The 17462-nt window shown below is 45.3% G+C and overlaps 2 protein-coding genes across 4 annotated transcripts in view; both read left to right on the forward strand.

Annotated features, from left to right (window-relative positions):
- The window catches only part of HSPB8 (heat shock protein family B (small) member 8), a 29768-nt gene extending 25093 nt beyond the window's left edge, over nt 1–4675 (forward strand). For all 3 annotated transcript variants that reach the window (XM_083590693.1, XM_083590694.1, XM_083590692.1), the window contains exon 4: nt 1636–4675. In XM_083590693.1, coding sequence (XP_083446819.1) covers nt 1636–1795 — 160 coding nt within the window. In that variant the 3' untranslated portion in view covers nt 1796–4675. The remainder of the gene's footprint in view (nt 1–1635) is intronic.
- SRRM4 (serine/arginine repetitive matrix 4) overlaps nt 1–17462 on the forward strand; it is a 345117-nt gene that overhangs the window by 152749 nt on the left and 174906 nt on the right. The window lies entirely within an intron of this gene.

Raw genomic sequence — 17462 nt, forward strand, 5'->3', positions numbered from 1 at the left:
ATGCTCTGAGCTGATAGGCATTTTGAGGAGCCCCCAGGCTGTCTGGAGACAGAGGTTAATTGGGAGAGGGGAGGAGGAGGACAGACCCCTCCGAACACTGGAGTAGGGGCGTTCTGCACATTCTTGGAAATCCTTGGCCGTTCCCCACCCCTCACAGGACAGGGTGCCATTTGGCCAGAGCTCCACACTGTGAGGCAGTGATTCCCAAAGCAGGTGGCACTGCCCTCTGGGCAGTGGGGGTTACCTTGGGGGTGCTAAGAAGCCAGAGGGCAGCAGCAGGGGGGGTGCCAGAGGTATAAATGACCATCAGATTCTTTGGGGGGAAGCTGTGGCTCTTTGAAGTGGTATGATACCACTTTAAATGTACGGTGCAGAAGAGGCCTCCATGTAGACAATACTGAGCTATGTGGATTTCCCAGGAGCCTTTGGGGGAAGCCTAGATTGCTTAAAGTTGTATCATACTACTTTCAGTGGATGGTTCAGGTAGGGCTTTGAGCTCAGTCCTGGAGTTGATCTGCAAAGTTGCTTCCTGATGTCTATTTTAGAATCTATGCCTCGTCATGCTCTCGGGCCCTCATTGTTTACTTTTAAGCGATGAGTCATGCTCCGGAACTTTCTCTGCCATTAAGAAAAAAATAGCAACAGGGGACTGCAAGTCACAAAGGGTAGAAGAGTCTTCTCCAGGTTTACCATCTCGCTGAGAACCCAACTAGGCCATGGTTGGCCTGTCTCTGGAGTTTCACAAGAGCTCCTTATTTGTGCATGCTTCTTTCCTGCTTGCAGCGGCCAAAGTTTACTTTGATGTGCTTGTACTCAGCTTAAACGAAGGCATCCAGCCAAACCGGCTTGCCAAAGAATTTGCACAGATTCAACACAAAGCCTGTATTACAATACAACACCCCTTTTTTAAAAAAAATGGGGGGGAGCAAGAAAAGCGAGCATAATCCCTCTCCTAAGCCTTTTCCCTTCTAAACTCTCCCCCCTTTATGGATACACACCACAAATTTAAAGCATGTTTAAAGCACATAGCTTCCTTCACAGAATCCTGGGAGGTGTCGCTTTTACCCAATTGCAAAGCTACAGTTCCCAAATTCTTAACTACAGTTCCCAGGACCTTTTTTCGTGGGGGGGGGGGGAATCATGTCCTTTCAATGTAGGGTGTGTACCCAGTTAACATTTAAGGCCAAATGATTAGCTACCAGGGATGCCTAATTCATTCATTGTTAGTTGTGTGGGTTAGTGGTAAGTATGTCAGACCAGGGAGATCAAGGTTCAAATCCCTCACCCAGTCTAGCCTACCTCACAGGGTTGTTGCGGGGTTTAGACCATGAGGAGAACCACCACGTTAACCACCTTGAGCTCCTCAGAGAAAGAGGTGGGAAATAAATGTAGTATATACATACAATATATGATGAAGAAGAAAATTATTAGAATTTATATGCTGCCTTCAGATTGCTTATCTGTTTGACGTCTGGTGAGAGGGCATTCCACAGGGCAGGCGCCACTACTGAGAAGGCCCTGTTGCTTAGTTCCCAGTGACATCACTTCTCGCAGTGAGGGAACCACCAGAAGTCCCTCAGAGATGGATCTCAGTGTCTGGGCTGAATGATAATGTGTGTGTTATTCACTCCCTAGGCTTCCTGGAGAAGTGGATCCCGTCACAGTTTTCGCATCCTTGTCACCAGAGGGGCTGCTGATCATCGAGGCTCCTCAAATACCTCCTTACATCCAGTATGGAGATGGCAGCTATGGTAATGAAATACCTCTGGAGAACCAAGAAGCGACTTGTGCCTGAAGGATGGCCCATCTAGAAGTTCCCAGCTCCCTTCATCCCCACCCCCTGTTTCTCTCCCTACATGCATTTGCCACTTGATGTTGTACATTTTTTTTTTCTTATAAAGAGCATTTTTCCTCCTCAAAACATTCTGCTGCTTCCTCCCAGTATTCCAATCAGATCAGTGTGTGGCTTTCGTATCAGTAGCCTTTTAAAATCACATGACCCAGGTCCTTGCCACAAGTAGGGCATTCCCCTCTAGGCAGCCACATGTCAGTGGTAAGCAGGGCAAGAAATGCTAATTTTACCTTTGTGTGGCCAGATAGTTTCTGAACATACAGGCACGCAAACACCCCTCCCTCCATCTTGCCAAGCAAAACGGCATTATCGGGGTTCAAGGGCACTTCTCAACTAGTAAAAAGCACTCAAGGAGAATGCAAAACAGGGACAATAAGGGGCATTGCCTTGGGGAGAGCCACAAAGGCCACATAGAGGGAGGTTCAGAGGGCCAGAATTGGCCCCGGGACCTGAGGCTCCCCACCTCCATGCCAGAGGGACTCGTTCCAGAAGTCCTGTCACCATCTGAGACACAATCTCTGGGAGGCTTCTCAGAGGAAGGTGAGAGGTGGCGGTCAGCTTCTAAAACTGTAGTGGTTATATAATAAATAATTGCCCCAGCTACACTGTGGGCGGCTTCCAGCATAATAAAAACGCAGCAAAACATCAGACATTAAAAACTTCCCGATACAGGGCCACCTTCAGATGTCTTCGGAAAGTTGTGCGGTTATTTATCTGTTTGGCATCTGAAGGGCAGTTCAGGTCGTTTGGAGCCTGGGTGAGCTCCAATTTCCCACAATTCCTAGCAGCTGTGATGTGTTGGGGGCACTAAAATGGTGGCTCCCACTGACCCAGCTTGCAAGCACTCACTCAGGGTGTCGCACCAGCTAGAGGGGGTGGTGGGAGTGGGCCCTTTCTCAGGTGCTGAGACCTTCTTAGCTTCCCCCAGGTGATGCCCAACCTTCCCTGAATCTCTACTACATCAGCCCATCAACATCCCAAGGCTGTCCAGGTGTTCCAGAGGTTGAGGAGGCAACAGGTTCAATGACACTTGAAATTCCTTCAGCTTGAAGAGGGCAGGGCTATGGCAGTCATTGGTCCTTCCCTGGAGGGGGGAGCAGGGCAGAGGTATATGGACTCATTTGCCATCTAGCCTTCACTTTGCATGCAGGTTCAATCCCCCTTTGGCACCCCCATGTAGGACTGAGAGAGATTCTGTGCTTGAAACCTTGGACTCAGCTGCCACTCAGTGTGGAAAATACTGAGCAAGATAAACCAATAGGTCTGACTCAGTATGTTGAAGGCAGAACTGGTCTAAGTCCAGGTGCCTTTACTCCAGCAGTTAAATGCCTTCCCACCTCTGCTCAGTTAAGCTGCACATTCTTCCTGGTGCCACAGTTAACTAAGGTCTTTCTCCCTACTTGAAAGCTCCTGGCTTGTGTTCCCAAAGAGAGCTCAGGGTCCAGGGCATCTTCCCTATGGCTCGTATATTAAGATCAGATGTAGTCCCCTTGCCTGGAAGAAATCACACAGAAGTGTAGGATCAGAAATCACTCTCAGATACTCCTATTGAGTATCCATCCTCCTTTTTATTTGCACAAAGCTTGTGTGGAGGTTATACAACATCCGTCATTCATTGAGTAACCATTCTGATCTGTTTGCCAGGCAAACAATGCTGATTCAAGCAGCTGTTCTACCCACTTTCCCTGTTCCTTTCCCCATGCATCACTTTCCTTCCTGCAAAAACATCCATTGGTTTGGTTTGGTTTAGAAGCGGGTTTAGAATCCTCTTTTTATTGGCATCACCTGAATTTGCAAGGATGTGACTGAATCCCATGCCCTGTTCAATGTGATGCTCTGGAAGCCACCAGACAGCTCACAATGTGTCAGAAAACTTGGCTCTCCTCCGTGTCCCATTCTGAGCAATTTACTACAATCGAGCGCTGTTCTTGGGCCCTTTGAACCATGGGCTGCTCCTGGGAGGTTCACCAACACACCCACCCCTGATTTTGCACTAAAGTTGTCCCTCTGGGTTGCCGTAATCCATCAAAGTTTACGAGTCTTCCTGGAGTGTCAATGTCTAACTACTGATTAAGACTGAGAACACCTTGGTCCTTGAGAGACGCGGAGTCCTCAGTGCTCTGGTCTTTAACCCGTTCCCTGCCAGGTTCTCATGATTGCTTCTTGTTCTCTCAAGGGCTGTCCTTGCGTTGGGACAGGCCAGGCCAAGCCAGTCTTACAGAAACTCGGGATTGCAACAACACCTTATCAACTGATCCTTTTTAGAGAAACACTCCCTAGTTGCAAATTAACGTCTGGGGTTGTAGGCTATGTTAATCCCACTCTGAGTAGACCCATTCAAAATAATAAGCATGGCTAACTTGGCTCTGTTCATTTCAATGGGCCTACTTTCTGCAAGATTTAATTGGGTACAACTGCCTCTATAACCCCTGGTTTTATCAAGGTCTTACAAGCCATGCTCCAGCATTTTGTATCTGTATGTGGAACGTAGCAACAAGTCGTTTGTCATTAATATAATTTTGGTGTATGTGAGATATTTATGATAGTAGGAATAGATAGGTTAAATGTTTGGTATTCTCGGCCTTTAGGAAGCTTTTCCTGCTTTCTTTTTTTAATTAAAGGCAATCCAGCTCCCCCTAAAGTTGATGTGAACCGCAAGATTAGCTATTTTTGAGTGGGGTGGGTACGTTCTAGACCTGCAGGATGTCATTAGTCTGAAAATACTTAGACATGTGAAATTATGCCCTTGTTTGGAGCAATGTCCTTTTTTTCCAAATAAGACTTGTGCTTTTATTGAACAATAAACCCAAACTGAAGTTTTTAGTTGTGTGTACATGTATACCTGCTACATCCTAACTCGGAGGTTTTCAGATTGGTCCACTAGTTCCATTCATGGCTGGCTAAGGCTGATGGCAATCCAGAACAACTGGGCTTTATACCTGACCCAATACATCTCTTTTTACACCTCACCCTCGGCTAGCCCCTCACAGCTCACCCAAAGCCCCATTCCCTTTTTAAAGGAGGGGGTAGGTGCTTTAAAGAGCGGTTTTCCAAACTGCTCTCTGAAGCACTTCCATTAAACAACTCTTCTGGGCTGGCTGCCCCCATGTTGCTTGTTCACTCACTTGCCTGCCATTCAGTGCATTTGGTGGAGCCACCTATTGATGGCCATATGAACTGCAGTGTGATGATAGCCTTACGTTTCTATGTATATAGGAAGGCACATAAGCAGAAATTTTATCTTTTTGGCACATATGTATGACATTGTAAAAATAAACACATTATTTATCTGTTATGAAGCCCCTCCATGGATGAATGCGAGTGGCCAGGGTGGGGGCATTGATCTTATTACCAGATTAATAAAGGAAGCCAAATTGTATCAAGGCGGGTATGTTTGACCTGCCTCATCACCTCTCCCCATGTCATGTTGGATGCTCTGAAAGTGCTCTCTCCCATACCTTTCCTAGCCATATCCACTCCTGTTGAACAGACTGCAACGCCTCTGACCAACAGGCAACAATCAAACAGGTGCCCCATTGTTACAGTTCCAGAGTGGGGAGGGAAATGTGGGGGAGAAAGTATTTGCTTATTTCTTTCCGCAGCTGTTTAAATTGCCAAGCCGCCTTCTTCAGGAAACGTGAGCAATCGCATTTATGAAGATTCCTAATTTATATGGGTTGTGGCAACCCTGCGATCCAAGGGTGTGTTGAGAATAAAGCCTCTCTCTCTTTAATCAAGGCTTTATTGAGCTTTTAATCTTCAGATAAAAACCGGATCCTACTGGGATATGTTCCTGGAGCATGTCTAATGAATACAGCTGTACAATTGTGGGTTTCTGAGTCCTGTACTGCGACCAGAATTATAGGATGCAGTAGCGTGGCCTCGAAAGATGTAATGTATCATTATGGAAAACCATGAACTGTGAAATTCACACCACCTGTAAAAAAAGCCTCACCAGTTCCCTCTCTGGCAGACAACAATGTCATCTATTGTTGTCCCATTTGCAACAGATTTAGAAATCACAGCTTCATTCAGCTCAACATTCTTGCCTTTTCATGAGTGTAAATCCTATATTATTATTATTATGAATACCATTTGTATGTGGTGCAGTGGTTAGAGGGTTGGACTAGGACCTGGAAGAGACCAGGGTTCAAATCCCCACTCAGACATGAAGCTCACTGCGGACTTCCGGGTTGGTGCCACTGTTTAATGGCGGATTCCCTCCGAGCTCCGGAGGGAATCGGCTCCGTAGCGTCTGGGTCTGGCCGCTGCGGCGAAGCGGGGACCCTTAAAATCACAGGCGCGGATGCCTGTGAACACAGAGACTCGGCGGGCACCATTTGCGCCCCCCCAATCCGCGACGGAGCCTTTTTAAAGGCTTCGGAACGGAGGCAGGGTAAGGCGTGGTGCTGAGAGTACTCCCTCGTCTACGGAGTGAAGCCGCAAGCCATTGACAGAGAGCGCCAACTTCTTCTAAGAGTGATTGGATTCTAAAACATCAACCCGTGAGTAATACGGAGATTGGAACTTTAAAAAATTTCTTATTTTGGATTTGGAACGAGCGGGAAGGGGCTAAAAAGGAAGTCCACCCCCCCCTCTTTGTAAACAACTTAAAGCAAAGGACTGGGCAGCTAAGGTCGAGAGAATCTGTTTCTTGTTTTTTTTTTTAACTAAAGATCCTGACCTCACGGTTTGGACATTATAAGAGGATATTCTGGAGGATAAAAAGAATTTTGGGAGCTGAAACTACACCCCCCCCTAGACCCGGGAACGTCCGATGAGAAAGCCTGTTGTATGGAAGATTTTGACAGCTGTCAAGTGAGCTGCTAGTCAGCTAGTTGCCAGCTGGAAAAAGAGAACATTGTTTCTGCTGTTTTTGCTGGTTAATTCGGGATAACTTGTTGAAAATAAGGTTGATACAAAATAACTGGACTTTTGGTTTTTGAGCTGAAAGGAAGATCAAGGAATTAAATCCCCCTAGAGGGGTAACAAGGATACTACATTACAAAAATGGCTGGAGTGTCTAAATTCCAAGCAGAATTGGACAGAGCACTGGTTCTCTTGGGAAACTTACAAGATGAGTACGATGCTTTGTCTACAGAGGTAGCGCTATTACACTGGACAGTAAACAACAGCTTGGAGTCTGATAAGGATTTGAAACAGGAAGCCTATTCAACTGAACAAATAAATGAAACCGAAAGTGTAGACACGATGGAGCAATATGTTCTTTTTGAAGAAAACGAAGGAGGAGTTGGAGGTTTGCAGGAGTCAAAGGAGAGCTACAATATGAGGCCTGACATGATGATAAAAAAGGACAATAAAAACTGGATGCGGAAAGCCTGGTTTGATTGGGAATTTGGAAAATGGAGAGATCCTCTTTTGAGGAGATCTGAAGACCTGAGGATTATAAATTTGTTGAAGGTGGAAGCTGGAGCTGTGGGGACATTTGGATTAGAAAGAAATTTGAAACAAGAGTTGGAATACCCCATAGGCTTTGCTTTTGCTTTTAAGGATGGAGGACTGGCTAGAAGCAACACCGATTCTGTTGGGCCGTAGCCCCTCCGAGACCTGGGGCTTAACATCAAGGTCTATCAAAGAGACCGGCAGAAAGGAACTGAGAGAGACATAAGGGCCTCGGACCTGAGATCTCCAGGCTAAATAAATAATATAAAGACTGATGGATATTGGTTGGGGACTGGAACCGGGAGAAGGGTGGGTGGAGGTTGGGAATCCAAAGGGTACATAAGGATAATTTGCATTGCTTTGTTTGTTTTATATTTTGTTAGTGGTAAGGAAATTGGGTAAACCGTGGAAGGGAAATTTTGGTCGACCTTAGGAAAAAGGTTCAAGAATAAATTAATGAGGTATAAGTATTGATGTGTAATTTTAATAAGGTGAAATTGGTTTTTTTTTTTCTTTCTTTTTTTTAAACTAAGTGAGAATAAGGCTGTTAAAAATAAATGGAGGAAATGGAAAAAAGAAGTAAAGTAAAATAACAGTATGTTAGAATAAATGTTTAAGTTAAGGTGAAGAAATAAGTTAAGGACTTGCTGAATTGACAATTTAAATTGGAATACAAGAAGGGGAGGTGTGAGGAGGTCTGAGAAACAAGGTTGAGGAAAATAAGTATCAGAAACTGTATGTGTTTTTTCTATTTTTTTTGTTTAGTTTCGAATATTTTGTTTATTTTTTTTTGTATTGTTTGTTGTGGGTTTTTTGAAAATACCAATAAATATTTAATTTAAAAAAAAAAAACAGACATGAAGCTCACTGCATGACCTTGGACCTGTCACTGTCTCTCAGCCTAAACTACTTCACAGGATTGCTGTGGGAATTAAATGGGGGAACCATGTATGCCAGCTACTTTGAGCTCCTTGGAGAAAAAGGTGGGAGATAAATGCAAGAAATATAAGATAAATAAATCATTAGCATTATGATTAGTATTCATTAGTCCCTTTTTCACAAGAGCGACCCAAAGCAATTTTCAAACCAAAACAGAATAAGTACCTAAAAACACCTCCATCCATTTATTTAAAAGGTCAGTCTAGCAGATCCCACCCCACTAAAAGAGGCCATAAATACTGAAAACTCGCCGGGTAGAAAGTCTGGGTAAAAAACCATGTTTTTGCCTGGCACAGCACCTGCAAATACGACAGTGATGAGGAAGAACATTCCACAAACAGGGAGCCACCACTAAAAAGGCCCCATTCTAGCGTTACCATTATCCCCACCTCCCTGGGAGAAAAGTCTCATATATTGTAAATAAGGCATATTATATTTATTTTTACTCAAAAAAAATTGTATACTGCTTACTCAAGTATATTTGTATACTGCTTTCGCAATTTAAAAAGATGGCTGTTTACAAATCCGTTTACAAAGGACAAGCTACAGACTACATTAAAAATACCAATATATATTAAAAACAAATTAACATCATTAAAATCAGCACTCTTAAAACAATTATTTGTTGTTGTTGTTTTAAAAAAAACCTTTGGGATTGTTCTCCAGTACTATTTCAGACACGTGGTTTATATACTTATGTATGTGTTTGCCTTGTACATTTATGGACATCATATATATATATATATATATATATATGACCTTAGAATTTCTATAACAAGTCCAACCTCCTACAATGCATAAATAAATACACAGCTGTCCCGTAGGGGGATCGAACTCGCAAACCTTGGCGTTCTCAGCACCACGCTCGAACCAACTGAGCGTACTAGCGCCCTACTTTCCAGTTCACTTTCGGTTGGGCTGCCTACTGCATAGAAAAGGAGTCGACTCCTCTAGGAGCAGGAAGAGGGCATCTGAGGTCATTCCTCCGCTTGCAGTCTCTAGCAACAAAGAGGCTTTTTGAGCTGCTCTCTTTGCCCTCGCCCGGGCTGTTCGATAACACTTTCAAATACTTAGAGCCGCAAGAGGAGGGGAAGATAATGGCCGCTGAGCCAACTGTATTACATTTTATGGTTCCGCAGCAATTACGCTGCCTTTTATGGTGTCATAACATATTACGCTTTATGGCTTAATATCCGCTTTAATACGGAGATGCGGGCGCTCAGAATTTTAACGAGGGGAGCCCGCTCCCATCTGGAAGGGGGGAAACGGGCTCCCGACAGGATGGAACAGGAGAGGCCGATTGCAAATTGAGATGGGCGATTACTCTTGATGGTGGCGCCTTCGTTCTGCACTCCCTACTTGGCCAAACATGCCACCACAAAGAAGGAAGCCATGCTGCTGGCATCTGTTGCATTCAAACTTGCACATTGCTTTGCACCATGTTTGGAAAAGCAAACTTTTTACCATGCACGCATTTTCTCTGTGCAGAGTAACCTCTGCAATTCATTTGAAAGAGGGACAGAGAGCATGTGCCTCCCCGCCAGACAGCCAGTGTCTTGTGATGGTTAGTGTTGGACAATGACCTGGGAGACCAGGGGTTCAGATTCCCGCTTGACCTTGACGCTCACTGGGTGTGACCTTGGGACAGTCAGCATCACTCAGCCTAACCTACCTCACAGGGTTGTTATGAGGAAGAAACAGGGATAGGAGGAGAACCGTCTGTCATGAATGCTTAAGTTGAGATTCCTGCATTGCCTGGGGTCAGACTAGATGGCCCCTGGGGTCTCTTCCAACTCTACAATTCTGTGATTCTATGTACACCACCTTAAGCTCTTCGGAGGAAAAGGTGGTATACACAGTGCTTTCTTTCTGGGGGGACGCAGGGGTACGCATACCCCTAAACATTTTGTGAAACTAAGTTTGGCCTCATTGAGGGGCAGTATCTCAATACGAGTAGGAAAATGAGAGTACAGTGGTACCTCAGGTTAAGCACTTAATTCGTTCTGGAGGTCTGTACTTAACCTGAAACTGTTCTTAACCCGAAACACCACTTTAGCTAATGGGGCCTCCTGGTGCCGCTGCACCGCCGGAGCACGATTTCTGTTCTCATCCTGAAGCAAAGTTCTTAACCTGAGGTAATATTTCTGGGTTAGCAGAGTCTGTAACCTGAAGCGTATGTAACCCGAGGTACCACTGTACCCCTAAACATTTTTTTAAAGAAAAAAAGCACCGAGTATACGTATAAATAAAATAATAAGAACAACATGTTTTTGTTGTTGAGCGGAAACTCCCACCATCCTTGGTCAACTGCTGGCTGGGGCTGATAGGAGCTGGAGTCTAACTACATCTAGAGGGCCACATGTTCCCCATCCCTAATTTAAAATGTTATTCATTTATTTGTGTTTTATTGCATAAATACCCCACTTTTTTCCTCCAAGGAGCTCAAAGTGATGTGCGTGGTTCCCTTCCCCCCACTCATTTAATCCCTACAACAACCCTTTGAGGTAGGTTAGGCTAAGAGGCAATGACTGGCCCAAGAACACCCAGCGAGCTTCTTGGCCGAGTGTGGATTTGAACCCTGCTCTTCCAGGTCCTAGTCTGAACTACTACACCACAGCAAGTACCCTTCCCTGAGATGTTTCCAAGGAGCAAATTGAAACCCTCAATAGTTCCTAAACATTCACCTGAGAAAGAACCAAGTAGCCCTACTCTTTGCTTAGCAGACAAACGAAGGCCGGAAGATCAATTTCTCCCAAAGTTTCCTCAGAAATCTTTGCTTCAAAACAGCCAAGCCCAATTTCAATCTCCTTCCCTCCTCTCCTCTCCTCTCTCATCCCTCTTTACCTCTCACCTCCTTCCCCTCCCTTTACACATGCAATTTGATTAATCCATAAGGATTAACCTCTCTTTAACTCCCTGATTAGCTGCATTTTAAAACTCCATTTGTTTTCCTTTTTCATCAAGACCCGCAATTTACATCGATATAGACATACTGCAATCTTTCGGAAATCAGTGCAAACTCTGGAGAGGCGTGACTGGAATCTCAATGGCATCTCGTATGCGATCAGGTTTTTCTTCCATTTTTGTCCAAGGATGGAGAAACCCTTTTTCAGCCTGAGGGTCGCAATCCTTCCAAGGCAGCCTTCCCAGGGCCACAGGCCAGAGGAGAGCAAAGCCAGAGGCACAAGGGGACAGAGGTACCTCTGTCCAGTAGACTAGTTTGCAGGCAAACCCCTCTCAATCTTGCATCCAGGCAAGCAAGTGGGTTTGGTCCCACACCCAGACCACACAGTTAAAGCATATGGCTTCCACCAAGGAATCCTGGGAAGTGCAGTTCACCCCTCACAGAGCAGCCATTCTCCATACTCTTAACCAACTACAATTCCCAGAATTCTTTGCAAGGAAACAAGTGTGCTTTTGCTGTATGGTGCAGATGTGACCATTATCAGAGTTCAGGGACATATCCCAGGCAGGGGGTGAAATAAGGTGGAGCAAGGCCAGGGAGGGGTGTGGCCTGGGAAGAGTGCCAAGGTCCAGGTAGAGATGCCTGGAGAGCTGACTTTGGGCCCCAAACCTGAGGTTCCTCACTGCTGGTTTACACATTCAAACAGAATACATGTCAGGGACTGTGCTGACGAGGGCTGCATTGAGGAGGAATGAGGGGAGCCATCCCCTTCCCCTGATCCTGAGTGTTCCCAGGAGCAGGAAGACAGTATAGATTTGGAACAGTGGTTTGCAGAGGGGCATAGTTCAGAAGGCAGAAGCTGGGAAATCCTGGATGGGGAACAGCTAGGAGAAGAAACAGAAGAAGAGAGAGAGTTAACAGATTCACAGTCTCTGGACAGCATTCACACACACACCCATCTCCAAAGACACAGAGAGCTCATAAAGTGTTAGAACAGAAAACGCAGAGGGTACAAACTCAGATTACAAGACATAGGAGTGATGTAGATTAATAGGGACGGAGGAGGTGTCAACCTTAATTGGGAGCACCGCTATTCTGGGTGGACACTTTCCTTTGTCCTTTGCTGTGTTTATTAAAGAAACTAACTGGTAAGAATTCCTTTTCTTGGATCTTCTCATTTATGGCCATGGGGGAGGAAGTCAATTCCCCAAAGCCTGACAATAAGTGATAATTGTATGTGGGGCAGGGAATAAGCATTTTCCCTAGTTCATGTTAACCCAAAGTCATAACGGGGGAGAAGAAATCACTGTCACATTTTCCCAGCCCTTAAAACAATGTTGCGCACTACCTAAGTAGTTCAAAGCACTTACCCTGAGTTCAGTTTCCTTGGTATGAAGGTCAGCAGAGACTGTGGTGTGTTAAGGGTATCATACCCTCCAACACATTAAAGGCAAAAAAACTGGGACACTGTCTTCCGGGATGCCACCTTCCTGTTTTTTCTCGCGAGAGGACAGCGGCTATTTTGGGCACTGTGATCTTGAGCAATTTTGTGCTGTGATGTCTTAATCGCAGCCTGAAATTGCACTAGATTATGTTGCTCAAAATGGCCGCCGTCCTCTCACGAGAAAAAAACCCCAAGATTTCCCAGTTTGTTCAGGACACTTGCCGGGTATGGGATATATGATTTTATTTACACAGATATACCACCTGAGCAAGGGACGTGGGTGGCACTGTGGGTTAAACCACAGAGCCTAAGACTTGCCAATCAGAAGGTTGGCGGTTCGAATCCCCATGACGGGGTGAGCTCCCATTGCTCGGTCCCAGCTCCTGCCAACCTAGCAGTTCGAAAGCACGTCAAAGTGCAAGTAGATAAATAGGTACCGCTCTGGCAGAAAGGTAAACGGCGTTTCCGTGGGCTGCTCTGGCTCGCCAGAAGCGGCTTAGTCATGCTGGCCACATGACCCGGAAGCTGTACGCCAGCTCCCTCGGCCAATAAAGCGAGATGAGCGCCGCAACCCCAGAGTCAGTCACAACTAGACCTAATGGTCAGGGGTCCCTTTACCTTTACCACCTGAGCATAAGATGAAAGGGCTCACAGCATTAACACCCCAGCAGATCTTGCTTCTCCATTCATCTCTGTGCCGCCTGCTCCCAGCTCAATGCTCACATATACCGCTGGTTATTGTTCTCTTACATACTAGTTTGGTGAGCTGGTGGCAGGGAAGGGAAAGTGGGGAGGCCCACCCACTTATTTTATAGCATTCTTTGGTCATGCTGATTGTGGTGCTTTACTAGTCAGCCAAAGGCTTTGCCGAGGCAAAGAGACTGGTTTTGCAAGCTTGCTCTTACACATTCAGAGAATTGTAGAGTTCAAAGGGACCACAATCATCTAGTCCAACCTCCTGCAGTGCAGGAATTTATTACCCAACGTAGGGCTGGAACCCACAACCCCGGAGATTAAGATTCTCATGCTCTACCAACTGAGCTATCCTGAGTTCCTTGCATTCTACCCCCATGGATACAGGAGCCGAAAAACTGGTCATTATCCAGACTGCCTCCCGAAACCACAACAACATGATTCCTCTTGCAACAGCAACCATTTTTCTCAGTTGAGGCCTACATTCGCTGTGCCCTTAGATAACAGGAGTCCACGGCAAGACATGCTTTTGACTGCGCTGCCACCTGCCCTGACGACGACCGATCATCCTTGCCAGTCAACAAAACAAACAAGCCCTGGTACCTAGGAGGCAAGAAAGGGAGACTCTGCAGCGGGGTGACGTAGGGATCAGATCTGCCCAGGGTTGCTGGGGAAATGCCAATTGGCACCCAGTTCCACAGTGAGGCAGCCTGCATGACACTCTCTCTCTCTCTCTCTCTCTCTCTCTCTCTCTCTCTCTCTCTCTCCATTTACCATTGCAGAAAACAAATATTTTTACATCAAATTCCAGTACAGTGGTACCTCAGGTTACAGACGCTTCAGGTTACAGATGCTTCAGGTTACAGACTCCGCTAACCCAGAAATAGTACCTCAGGTTAAGAACTTTACCTCAGGATGAGAACAGGAATCGCGTGGCAGTGGCGCAGTGGCAGCGGGAGGCCCCATTAGCTAAAGTGGTACCTCAAGTTAAGAACAGTTTCAGGTTAAGAACGGACCTCCAGAACGAATTAAGTTCTTAACCCGAGGTACCACTGTACCCAGTTTTATTATTTTCACTGCATATCCAAGCTAAACCTAATTACTATTTATCCAGTATTGTCAAAACCAGTTTTGATTCACTGCACGTCTTTATATTAATCCAGCTAATAATTTAATCTGTTTACAATAACTTTTTAGTTATTCAATAAATGATTTCCACTCTAAATTAAAAACTCTGTCTTCTTGGTTTCTTTTTTCTCCCAGTAAGTTCTGCCATTTCTGCATACTCCAACAGTTTTTGCTGCCATTCTTCTTTGGTTGCAACATTATCTTCTTTCCGTCTCTGGGCATAAATCATTCAGGTCTCCATGGTTGCGTACATAAATAAAAATTTTTATCCTTTAGGTATCTCTACCCCTATTATTCCCAACCAAAAAATGCCTCTGGTTTCTTAGTAAAAGTTATGGCAGTCTGCATGTCTCTTGGTCTGATACAGCTGTCCAAGGAATCTTTGCCCAGTTGCCTTTGGCAAAGCCAGCAACACCCCTCGAATCTCTCACACACACACACACACACCAGCTTGTTTTCCAGCATCATCCGCTCAGCTGCCATGGAGACCACGATGCCACAAACACAACAGTGTCAGAAACGGAGCTGGCACAAAGCTTGCAGGACAGTGACCCGTCTAGTTCAGCATCCTGTTCTCACAGTGGCCAATGAGAGATGTCAATGACGGAAAATCTGCACTGAGTGCTGCAGTCTCCCCTGTTGACTAGTGGTATTTTTGCACCTGCAGTTATAAGGATTCCCAGTTGGCAGCAAGTATTTTGCTTTTAATTAAATGAGGGCTGAGGGATCAGCAGGAATGGCTCTTTTAAACATGCACTAAGAGGACAAAGGGCTCTTTAACTTAAAGGTAAAGGTAAAGGTATCCCTGACCATTAGGTCCAGTCATGACCGACTCTGGGGTTGCGGCGCTCATCTCGCTCTATGGGCCGAGGGAGCTGGCGTTTGTCCGCAGACAGCTTCCAGGTCATGTGGCCAGCATGACTAAGCAGCTTCTGGCGAACCAGAGCAGCGCACGGAAACGCCGTTTACCTCCCCACCTATTTATCTACTTGCACTTTGACGTGCTTTCGAACTGCTAGGTTGGCAGGAGCTGGGACTAGGCAACGGGAGCTCACCCCGTCACGGGGATTCGAACTGCCGACCTTCCGATCATCAAGTCCTAGGCTCTGTGGTTTAACCCACAGCGCTACCCGCGTCCCTCTTTAACTTACTCTTTAACTTACTCATCCCCATTTTGGACAGCAATGAAGGCTCAGGTAGAGTTTAAGAGCATAAAAAGAGCCTGCAGGATCAGGCCAATGGCCCTTTCAGTCATCATCCTGTTCTCACAGTGGCCAACCAGATGCTTCTTGGAAACCCTCAAACAGCGTCCGAGCACAAGAACAGTACATGCACAGAAAACAGTAGATCAAAGCTGATGGAGATCCCTAATTATCATTATTGCATAATGATAAAGTTATTGTATAATCTTAGAAGAGGTGTGGCTGTGAAGGGGCCTGGCTGTGGTTATCGTGAAGGGACCGTACACTTCTGAATTTGCCACTACGCCACCAAGACCAAGAAAAACTTGGCTGACTGCTACACCATGCTTCTGGAAATCTGTTTTGCCGACATCCCCTTTCTTTGATCTTAAGTAGTGCAATGATTTTGACATCAAAGCTAATTCCCAAAGCTCATTTATCCAATCTCTACTCTGAGGTATTATTAAAGCTTTCCAGTTTGTTCCCTGAGTAAATGGCAAGCTTACAGCCACGATCATGTAAGAGGTTAGTTCTCTGTATTCTCTATTTATTGATTGAAAGGTGTAATTTAACAACAGTAGTAAGGGATCCAATGCCTGGCTGCTTCAGATCAATATACGGAAACCTTTTCTTTCCCTCATAGGTAGGGGTTTTTTTTTTCAACCGGAACTTGCCGGAATTCAATTCTGGCACCTCTCAGGTGGGCACCATTGTCATTATAAGAGAACAAGGGAGGTGTTCTAGCACCTTTTTTTCTAAAAAAAAAATAGCACTGATTATTGTTATAAAACCATCACGGTTTTAGAGGCAGAGTGTTTGAGGACCGAGAAATTCGCAGGGAAACCAAAATGCTTCTTCACAAAGCTATTGTACTACCAACCTTACTGTATGCTTCTGAAACGTGGACCACTTATAAACACCATCTCCAACTCCTCAAAAGATTCCATCAATGGTGTCTCCAAATTTTTTTACACATCACTTGGAAAGACAGGTGAACTAATGTCAGTGTACTGGAAGAAGCAAAGATCACCAGTGTCAAAGCAATGATTCTTCAACATCAACTTCGTTGGACTGATCATGTTATGCGGATGCCTGATTATCATCTTCCAAAGCAACTACTCTATTCCAAACTTTAAAATGGAAAGTGTAATGCTGGTGGTCAACAAAAGGGGTTTAAAAACTCTCTCAAGATAAATCTAAAAAAATGTAGTATAAACACCGACAACTGGGAAACACTGGCCTGCGAGCGCTCCAATTGGAGAACAGCCTTTGTCAAAGGTATCATGGGCTTTGAGACACTCCAACTCAGGACGAAAGGGAGAAACGAGCTAAGAGGAAGGCACGTTTGACAAACCCTTGCCATGATCAACTCCCTCCCGGAAACCTATGTCCCCACTGTGGAAGGGCATGTGGATCCAGAATTGGCCTCCACAGTCACTTACAGACTCACTGTTAAACCCGTGTTTATGGAAGACAATCTTCCTCGGCTACGAGTGATCACCAAAGAAGAAGAAGAGGCTGACCAACACCTCTCACCTTTCCAGAGGTTGTTTCTCAGAGTGTGTCTCAGATGGACTTCTGGAATGAGTCCATCTGGCTCTCCGAACCTCTCTCTATGCACTGCTCATAGGGAAAAATTGAACACAAAATGCATAAAATGATGCATGATGTGAAGCAAGTGCATTACGAGCTGATTAAAACTTCTAGGGCAAAAGGACCTCGATGCGAATTTGTGCAAATTTAAAGCAACTTGTACACCATACATTTAAAGCACTTTTAGCTGTCGTGGCTTTTCCTCAAAGCATCCTGGGAAATGAAGCTTGCTAAGGGTGCCGAGAGTTGTTAGGCGACACCCCCATTCCCATTCCCCTCACAGATCTACAATTTCCAGAGTTCCGTTGGAAGAAGGACTGATTG

Source organism: Podarcis filfolensis (genome assembly GCF_964270895.1).
Source record: "Podarcis filfolensis genome assembly, chromosome: 16".
NCBI lineage: Eukaryota > Metazoa > Chordata > Lepidosauria > Squamata > Lacertidae > Podarcis > Podarcis filfolensis.